This window comes from Nyctereutes procyonoides, unplaced genomic scaffold (genome assembly GCF_905146905.1).
Source record: "Nyctereutes procyonoides isolate TBG_1078 unplaced genomic scaffold, NYPRO_anot_genome, whole genome shotgun sequence".
Classification (NCBI taxonomy): Eukaryota; Metazoa; Chordata; class Mammalia; order Carnivora; family Canidae; genus Nyctereutes; species Nyctereutes procyonoides.
The window spans coordinates 18138584-18148525 of record NW_026575082.1 but is presented as its reverse complement, the minus strand read 5'-3'; the positions used below and the strand labels follow the sequence as shown (position 1 = coordinate 18148525).

General features: G+C 58.4%; 1 protein-coding gene across 1 annotated transcript in view; it reads left to right on the top strand.

The window, feature by feature from the left end:
* Positions 1–1236: 1236 nt before the first annotated feature.
* The window catches only part of LOC129514651 (one cut domain family member 2), a 60010-nt gene continuing 51304 nt past the window's right edge, over positions 1237–9942 (top strand). Inside the window, exon 1 of the mRNA XM_055333413.1 lies at positions 1237–2491. Coding sequence (XP_055189388.1) covers positions 1237–2491 — 1255 coding nt within the window. The remainder of the gene's footprint in view (positions 2492–9942) is intronic.

The window sequence follows — 9942 nt, the reverse complement described above, 5'->3', positions numbered from 1 at the left end:
GAGGATTTGGTCGCCTCGAAGCCGCAGCTCCTAGAGTTCTAGTTTTGTTTTGCAACCTCACAGGGCCCTGCTGCAGCCTCATAACTGGGAGATTTATGGGCTCGCCGGGTAATTAAATGATGTTATTGTGTTAAGTTTGCTTTGGACTACGGTGGCCCGCACCGCCGAGGGGCTGGCGTCGCGGGGCGCAGCTCGGAGGCGGCGCGGGGCTTGGGGTTCCTTCCGCCCGGGCAGACCGCGCACGCCTCGGTCTGGGGAATTTGCCCTGCATGCATTAGAAATACAGAAGCGCCTGCATTTGTAAAAGGGTCAACTACAGGCTCTGAGATAGAGACGCTTGGGAAGTGGCTCGCTAGGAGACTTGGGTTTGTTTTTTGTTTTGTTTTTTTTTTCTTTTTTTCTTTTTTCCAGCAGCACAGACTGGCTTGCTAGCCTCCAGAAAAAGAAAAAGAAAAAGAAAAAGAAAGCTGTGGGGTGAAGCAAAGGGAACTAAAGCAATGCCCTTTTCTACAGATCGCAGCTGCTCGAGAGGGACCGAGGGCGGCATCTTTAACATTTCTCCCCGGTGCTCGCACTCTCGCCTCTCTCTCCCCGCGACCCTCTCTTCTTCTTCTCCTCCCTCCCTCCCTCTCCTTGACGTTCGATTCTAGTGGCAGAGGAGGAGGAAAAAAAAAAAAAAAGGCACAGAGCCGTCAGCCAAACCTGAAACGGCCGGCCCCGCCCCCTCCGCGGCCATTGGCAGGCGCGCCCCGGAGGCCCGCCCCCCGGGGCAGCGGCGCGCTCGGAGTGGCCGCGCGCGACGCCCATCGGGCCCCGCCCCGCCCCGCGCCCGGGAGGCTAGGTTGGCTGCCCCGGCGAGCGGCAGAGCCCTTCTGGACAGCTCCCGCTCACCCAAACAGAAGACGTCGGCGCCGGAGCGGGCTCGGACATGGCGAGGCAGCGCGCCGGCCCGAGCGGCGGGGCCCGGTGATCCCCCCTCCCTCCCCGCCCCCCCCGCACGCACGCCCCGGCCGCCCCCTCCCCGCCCCCACCCCGCCCCGGGCGCGCCCGCACCCGCACCCGCGCCCGCGCCCGCAGCCCGCAGCCCGCAGCCCGCAGCCCGGGGCGCACGCCCGCGCGCACACTCCCGCACTCGCGCGCCCTCCCCGCTCCCGCGCCCCGGCCCCGCCACGCGCGCCTCGCCCGCCCGCCGGCCGCCCCCGCCGCCCCCGCCGCCCCCGGGCCCCGATGGACTGAATGAAGGCTGCCTACACCGCCTATCGATGCCTCACCAAAGACCTAGAAGGCTGCGCCATGAACCCGGAGCTGACAATGGAAAGTCTGGGCACTTTGCACGGGCCGGCCGGCGGCGGCAGCGGCGGGGGCGGGGGCGGGGGCGGCGGGGGCGGCGGCGGGGGCCCGGGCCCTGAGCAGGAGCTGCTGGCCAGCCCCAGCCCCCACCACGCGGCCCGCGGCGCCGCCGGCTCGCTGCGGGGCCCTCCGCCGCCGCCGCCGCCGCCCCCGCCCCCGCCGGCCGCACACCAGGAGCTGGGCACCGCGGCGGCGGCGGCGGCGGCGGCGGCGGCGTCGCGCTCGGCCATGGTCACCAGCATGGCCTCGATCCTGGACGGCGGCGACTACCGGCCCGAGCTCTCCATCCCGCTGCACCACGCCATGAGCATGTCCTGCGACTCGTCCCCGCCCGGCATGGGCATGAGCAACACCTACACCACGCTGACGCCGCTGCAGCCGCTGCCGCCCATCTCCACCGTGTCCGACAAGTTCCACCACCCGCACCCGCACCACCACCCGCACCACCACCACCACCACCACCACCAGCGCCTGTCGGGCAACGTCAGCGGCAGCTTCACCCTCATGCGCGACGAGCGCGGGCTCCCGGCCATGAACAACCTGTACGGCCCCTACAAGGAGATGCCCGGCATGAGCCAGAGCCTGTCCCCGCTGGCCGCCGCGCCGCTGGGCAACGGGCTGGGCGGCCTCCACAACGCGCAGCAGAGCCTGCCCAGCTACGGGCCGCCGGGCCACGACAAAATGCTCAGCCCCAACTTCGACGCGCACCACACTGCCATGCTGACCCGCGGGGAGCAGCACCTGTCCCGCGGCCTGGGCACCCCGCCCGCGGCCATGATGTCGCACCTCAACGGCCTGCACCACCCGGGCCACGCGCAGTCCCACGGGCCGGTGCTGGCGCCCAGCCGCGAGCGGCCGCCCTCGTCCTCGTCTGGCTCGCAGGTGGCCACATCGGGCCAGCTGGAGGAGATCAACACCAAAGAGGTGGCCCAGCGCATCACGGCCGAGCTGAAGCGCTACAGCATCCCGCAGGCGATCTTCGCGCAGAGGGTGCTGTGCCGGTCTCAGGGGACGCTCTCCGACCTGCTGCGGAACCCAAAACCGTGGAGTAAACTCAAATCTGGCAGGGAGACCTTTCGCAGGATGTGGAAGTGGCTTCAGGAGCCCGAGTTCCAGCGCATGTCCGCCTTACGCCTGGCAGGTAAGCCCAGGAGGGCCCCCCCCCCCGGAGCCCGGCTGCTGCGGGGAGGGCTCCGGGCCGCTGTGGCCCCAGGTCCGCGCGCCTCGCCTCCGCTCCTTCCTCCTCCCCGCTCGGCTCTTCCTATTTTCTCTCCACTTTATTTCTTCTTCTGTCATTTCCTCCTCCTCCTCCTCCTCCTCCTCCTCCTCCTCCTCCTCCTCCTCCCTTCTTCCTTGTCTGCTTTCTCTTTTTCTCCTGCATTTTCATATTTCTCTTCCTCCCTCTTGGACTCCAAGCTCTCATTGACCGACCCCCACCACCACCACCACATTTCATTCACCAGCCCCCCCTCCCCCCGTGTGCCCATGTTACCCCCTCTTTCTGACCTTCTCTACTTGTGGGACAAGGGACCCGGGGTGCGCAGTGTGCACTAGGAGCCTTCTCTTTACAGGACTCACAGAGGCCGGGGATTGGCCTTTTTCAAAGCCCTGTGCACTTGAACTCTTGCTTAGACAATACATTTCGGTTTTCCGGGCTGCCTGGTCCCCCCTCTATGGAGGCAGTTGCTCTTCAGAAAGGGAAAAAAAAAATTCTCCGTTCTTCTCCCACCACCGTATCAGGCAAACTTCTTTAGTTATTAGCAGGAGTCACAATCTCGACCGCGCGGGGAGCGGGTGGCCAGGACACAGCAGCGCTTCCCGGGCTCACCTCCGGCCTCGGCGTTGGCCTGGGGGAGTGTGGCACCGAGAGAGCCGGGCTCGGGCCAGTCCCCGCGTCACTGCCCACGGAGGGGAGCGTGGAAGGACGGAGGCCGGGACTATCACATTCACCTCCGGGAGAATGGAGGAGGAAAAACTAAGAACGGGAGAGCTCCCCAACACTCGCCGGCCGCCCTGGCCCGGCTCCCAGCTCTTGCTGGCATTTGCCGAGGCTTGGCTGAGCTCGGAGGGAGGCTAGGCGCTCTTTAGAAGAGGTGCTGAAAAAATTAAGATGCAGGTTAGTTAACGCATCTTGGCCGCGGGCTGCAGGCTCCGCCTTTGCATGAAGCGGACGCCGATTGTGCGCGCAGCGCGGCGGCGGGGAGGGCCGGCGGCCGGCGGGAGGGGACGGGTCGACGCGCTGGTTACATTGTTCTGGAGCGGGCTTGGCTCTTTGTGCCTCCTCTAGCGGCCGAGCCGCGAGGTACAGCCCTCTATTGTTCTAGGAGCACAGATACCTCCTGTGTGGGCGGCGGGAGCCGGAGAGAAAGACGCAGCGGTGGCTGCGACGGGCACACCGCCGTGCGCTTTTGTGCGCGCAGCCCCAGCTTGGTGCGCGGCGCGGCCGAGCTGCCGCCGGCCCCGAGGGGCAGGGTGGCCGGGCGCCCCACGCAGCACCCTGCTGCAAGTCCGGGTGGGCAGTTGCCCTCGGACCGGGGCCGTCTCTCCGGAGCCGCGGGGCCACCGAGGGCACCGTTCGTAGTGGCAGGGATTGACGTTGGTGCGGAAAGTGGGATGCGCCTTGTGTGCGGCCGGCACGGTTGGGAGCCCGCTGTGCGCAACGCGCTTCCGGAGCGGCGAGCTCGCGCTTCCTCCCCGGCTCCCTGGGGCTTTCCTCGCACCGCTGGGCCCGGCTGGTGGGGTGCGCTCTCCCGACGCCCGGCAGGGCTGGGGGCGTGTTCGCCCGGCCTTGGGGAGGGGGCGTTTCCACTCTGCCCGCCTCTGCCTATACCGGCTGTTGGGAGGATTCCGGTCTCCAGGCAGTAATCATCCCTCAGTGTTGATCTGAAAAGATACAGAAAACTGCCCCCCCAAAAAAAAAAGCTTCCCCAAATCTGTGGACTCTTTATACTTTTGCGCGTAGGTGTAGTCATCTATCTTTTTCCTTTAGCTCTAGTTTAATTGTCTCCTACAATTTCCTCTGATTTGCTCCTAGGAAAGATTAAGCAGTGAATAGAGGGCAGTGGTGAGAAATAAACTGGAGGCTACTGACACTTCTGAACAGTGGCGTACCCTCTTTGTATTAGGCGGGGGGGGGGGAACACCTCGAGTCCCTCTCAGGTGAGCTTGAGCACCCGCTGGCTTTCTGGGCACAAGGGACCAGAAAGAACTTGGCAGCTGCAGTGGAGGGTACAGTAAAGGCAGGATGACAGCTATTCTATTCCAGAGCATGTCAGAGCGCTGCCGCCCCCTCACGCCTGTCCTGCAAAGGACAAAGCAAAGAAAGAGAAAGAGAGAGAGAGAGAGAGAGAGAGAGGAAGAAAGAAAGAAAGAAAAGAAAAGAAAAGAAAAGAAAAGAAAAGAAAAAGCCTTGTGCCTATATGTGTCTGAAAGTGATATGCCAAGTATGCTTTACCAGTTAACCGACCTCAGCCCCAAGCATTGCTGGGACAAGGGCACATGTGGCATACATGGGGGTCCCCAGTCCTACCACGCACCCCAGGAAAGTCGGGGTAGGGGGGCACTCTTTAGGGACTGGCTTGGGGAAGCATGCAGGCTTTTCCAGGGAGGAGTTTGCTGAAGCCACCTCCACAGGAGACTGGAAGCCTCCTTCAGCGAGTGGGAAATTCCTGCTGAGGACCCCGCTTTGCTCAAGCATTCAAATGTGTGTCTGTTTTATTACCCCTCGATGAAAGGGGACAAGAGCTTTAGCCTTTTTATCTGGCCATTTTATCTGCAACTACAAGTGTGCTGAGTGGTTATTATTACGTAGGAGGCTTTTCAGTTTGGGGTCAGTAGATCAGTCTCTTCAGACACTGACGCAGAAGCCAGAACTGGTAAGTAGGTATTATGTGCTCAGGAGCACTAGGGGACAGGAGCAAATGGAGAAGAAAAGCAGAGGCCTTCCCTGCCAGGAGTATCGATCGGAATCCCCACGGGGACGCTGCTGACGGCCCACACGGTAGGGCTCCCGGGGAGAAGCCAGCCCTGTTGGCTCCATGGGGCGGCTGTACCTGACTGCCAGGCCCAAGCCTCGGAGAGCCCGCTGGGCACCTCTAGCTCACCCCCATCAGGCCTCTTTTTTCTCCCCTAGTCTCCTTTTAATTTCCCTTTCTCATTTTGGACCTCTCTGGATCTTGCCAGAGGCCCAACCAGACAGGGGTTGAGGGACCTCAGAATCCAGGTCTGATTTGGATCACTTCCTATAAGACCTCACCCTCAGGTGAAGTAGACCCCAGCACTACAGGAGCAGGTTTTTCCTCTGCGCTCCCACCTGCCTCCCGCAGGTCTCTCTCCCCCGTGGCAACTGCTTGGTGTACCCACAGCTCAGGGTGGCATTTCTAAGGGTAAGGGACAAGACACAGTAAACTCAAATCGCCCCAGCACTAGTTTTCAGAGAGGTGGACTCCAAGAGCACTATTTCGTTAGGAAAAGGTGGCCAGGGCAGCAGGTGGTTGTAGGTGTACCCAGTTGGGTCCAGTCCTGGTTCTGGAGGCATGCTCCTGCAGGGCAGTTTGTATACCCCGGCGAGAGGCAGCAAGGACAAACTCCCGCAGGTCTGAACACAAACACTCCCAGACTTTGAGCCCGTCTCTGAACCAAGCACAAACACGAAAAAAGGAGGGACTGAAAAAAAAACCCGGGTAAACCCTGGACAGGAGCGTCACGGAGGAAAATCAAGGCTTCCCTGGCAGGAGTGGTTTCCTCCAACGCACAGAAGACAGAGCAAAGCCTCTGACAATAACCTGCCAAGGTTTGCGCCTCCCAAGACCCGGGCTCCGGGGCGGCCTGCTTGGAACTTGCCACACATCCGGCGGCGGTAGATAGACACACGGCCCAGTTCAGACAGCAACTCCCAGCGGCCAGGCTGGAGGCACCTGAGGGGCTTTCACCCACCTACCAAGGTGTGGCCTGGGTCACAGGACGCCCGCAGCGGTAGAGCCTGGCCGGCACAGGGCGCAGCGGCTCCGGCCAGAGGCGCCACAGGCCTGCGTGTCCCCTTCGGTGCCAAGGAAAAGGCACCTTCTAAGCCGAGAGGCAGGGACCTCATTGTCGGAACCTCACACCCCACCGCACCCCTTCCGCTGGTCCGCCTCTGGCCCAGCTCGGCCCAAGTCTCCCGGCAGTGAGAGACCCAACGCATCCACGTCCGTGTCCAACACAAAATACTTTTGCCAGCTGGCCGGTCGGATTAATGATGGGAAAGCTCGTTACTGTCCTTGCTTGGTCAAGCCCCGGGTGCCTGGAGAACACCTTCCTAACACGCATTAGAGTGAGCGGCGCGGGCGGAGAGGACAGGGCGCTGGAGAGGGTGGTGAAGCCGAGCGCGAGAAGCAGCCTAGGCCGCCAGGCGCCCTGGACGCGGGTGGCTGTGCATTTATTTTTATTCCAGGCTTTCCACCGTGTGGTTATGTCACTTTCTCAAACAAATGTGTATATGGAGGGAGATCGATGCTGATAATGTTTAGAAGATTAAAAGAGCATTAATGCTGGCAACAATAACGTAAACGTGTGGACCCAGATCTCATTGATCTGGAACCTGATCCGGCGCGTTTCCAGTAAGCCCGACGGCGGGCTCTTCCCAGCAGAGCGCTCGCCAGCGCCCCCGCTCCCCAGCGCCCCTGCTCCCGGTGGGCCCCGGTGGGTGTCGGCCACGGCTTCTCCCCGGCGCGGCCCCTTCCCGAGGTTTTCTGGGTCGCAGAGCTGCTAGCCATCTCTGTAGCCCGAGCGCGCCATGCGGCCTGCGCTCCCGGCCTAGGGCTCTGCGGCTGGTGGAGTCCATGAAGGGGCTGCAGGGGACAGTGCTGGAGTCCTCGGGGCTCGTGTCTCTCCCTCCCTCCCTCTCTCTCCCTCTCTCCTCTGTCCTGGGGTACTGTCACTACCGGTCCGCATGACTCCCATCAAACTGGGCCCGGGGCAACTTCTTCCCTCCTCCTAAGCCATCCATGACGTTTGACCTACCTCTCGACTTGCGGGAACTGGAACGACCAAACCCAACTTGGAAATGTCTCTCAAGCTGCCCAGTAGCCGCGCAGCTTCTGGATCCTCAGATCCCCTCGCGGCTTTCCTGGGTCTTCATTAAAAGGAATCATTCACCCTAAAGTGTTTGCATTAGGTGGGAAATTAAATGCTGCCCCAGTGACAAAGGCTTGGGCTTCATCCTTCAGAAGGGTCTACTCTAGGTTAATTGGGTCAACCCGGGAAGAATCTTGTTTCCTGTACCGGCTGTGGCAGGAAGTTAAGAAAATCAGACTGGGGAACACCACCCCACCCCTTCCCGCTAGCTGGAGAGAACTTAGGCTCTGAGACCCGAGTGGGAGTTGGTTTGTTTTTTTTTTTTCCTGAGGCGCCTGCATTGACTGATTTTTGAGCTCTTCCTTCCTTCCCCTGGGGGAGATGGGCACCCCGTGCCCCAGTGGCTCCCCTTGCCAAATGGTGGCTTATTCTTCCAGACAGGAACACTAAGGTGAATTTTACTGAAAAGAATGAAAGAACTGGGGTGGTCGTGGGGATGGGATGGGAATTAAATTGTTCTGGCTTTTCAAAATCCTAAATCCTCCAGTTGGTGAGAACTAAGCTTTTCCTTCAATAGGTGGTCTCAATCTGGAAGGAAAGGAGTGTTTTCCTTCCTTCTTCTAGAATAAAATGAGAAAAAGGAGGAAGAGGGAGGAGAGAAGGAGAAAAATCTTTCATGGTTCTGCCTTGAGATGTGCCAAAGGATGAACTGGTATTTCTTTCTGTCATTCCCAGAGATGGGGTTCAGCTTCCCCACCAGTGGACTTCTTAATGACGGGAGCTTTGAGACATCTTGATTTCTTTGCCCTACCCCCCTTCCTGAAAACTGCAGTTACCTGGATCAGGTGATCAGATACAGAGGATGAGTGGTGTCCTTCAGAACTGGAAGACAACTGTCCCCCTCCCCATTGACCCCACTTGAAAAGCTCCTAGGTTCTAGGAGGGATTAGTGCATTTAGACTGTCCTTTATATCCATCCTAGAACCCCAAAATAGAGCAGGGGTTCTGGTGAATGGTGAAGGGAGGGCAGAGGGGAAAATGATTCCCCAGATATTGTCTCCAAGAGGAGAAATGCTTTACTTCCCTCCAGAGTCAGGTCTATCTGGAGGTAATGGGGCTCTGGGCAGGTTTACCTCATCAAGCTCCAAACCTGAACCTTAGGGAAGGAGAGCTTGCCTCTCCTTCTGTCTTCGACACAAGACTTTATTGTCAGGTCACTCTTGGTTTTCTGTCCATTAGTATCTGTTTCTAAAGGAATATCAAAGGAAAGAGGTTGAGGGAAGACAATACTGAGCCTCACCACACCACAGCTGGTGGCTGATGTTGGCAGAAACTGTCTTCGGGAAGAGTGGTATCATGTAGGGGGATCCCTGGAGGAATGAAAACCTCAAAGGAGAAGGAGAGAGATTTAATTTCTGGGTTCTTGCCAAAGGAAGGGAAATGAGAGGGGAATAAATAGAAATAATTCCCTGGATAAAGGGCCCTGGGGAGAAGGGTGTGTATGGAGTAAGGCCCTGGGCCTTAAACTTTATCTACAGACTCTCTGGATTATCCTCACCCCTGACCATCTTAGAGACACTTTTTTTTTTTTCTCCTGATCTGGGGAAAGTCACTTTCTCCAGGTGATACTTTTCTTGGTGGAGAGAGAACATTATGAAGAAGCCTAATGGAGTCATTTATGGTATCCTGTACAGAGCCTGCTCAAGACGGGCTGGAGGCCCACCAGCACTCCTCTTCACCCACTCTGTCCCTCCACCCCACTTCATTGCCTTTGGGAAAGGCTTTTTGTTATCCAAGTCTCACTGAAGGCAACAACTCTGGAAAATGTGCATAGGTTCTAGTAAGCACAGGGAGAGGGGAGGATGGGAAACTGGATAATTCAGCCCATCTGATACCTGACAAGGTGTGGCATGGGCAAAGCACAAGGGCAGGCTGTGGACATGCATATGGAGTTAGTCTTATTTAGGGAGCAGGATTCCTAGAAGTCGTGGACATTTTTTAATGAAAAACCATCCCCACGCAAATTGCCCCAGAGGGAAGGGAGGCTCTGCATTCCACTTTGGTGCCTCTGTCGCCATTCGAAGATCCATTACTCTCCTGTAGAAAGCAGACTTTGTTTGGGTTGGAAGCACACCTCCAATGTAATTTAATCAGCATCGGACTTTGGCTCATGTAATCAAATATACATATACTTTCTCCTGCAGGAAGAAAAATAATTTCTCTGTAACTGGTATTGACTTGAAATCATGTAATCTCTGGAAAGCATCACATTTTTAAAGGGAAAGGTAAAATTAAGGGGGAAAGAACCCACAGGTTTGGTGGTGTGCCTTACCATCGCTAAGAGAGCCAGTTACCACCTAAGAAAGGGCTGCTTCAATTTTAGATATTTCATTCCAGCTGCTTTTGTACAGTTAACCCCACAAATCTATACAGGTAGGAAATGACGTTGACTGGCCCACCAGATCCTAGGAATTTGGGCTTTATATTTGGGTTGAGACATCCTTGGAGGAACCTATTTGGTGTTCCACAGGCAGCAGC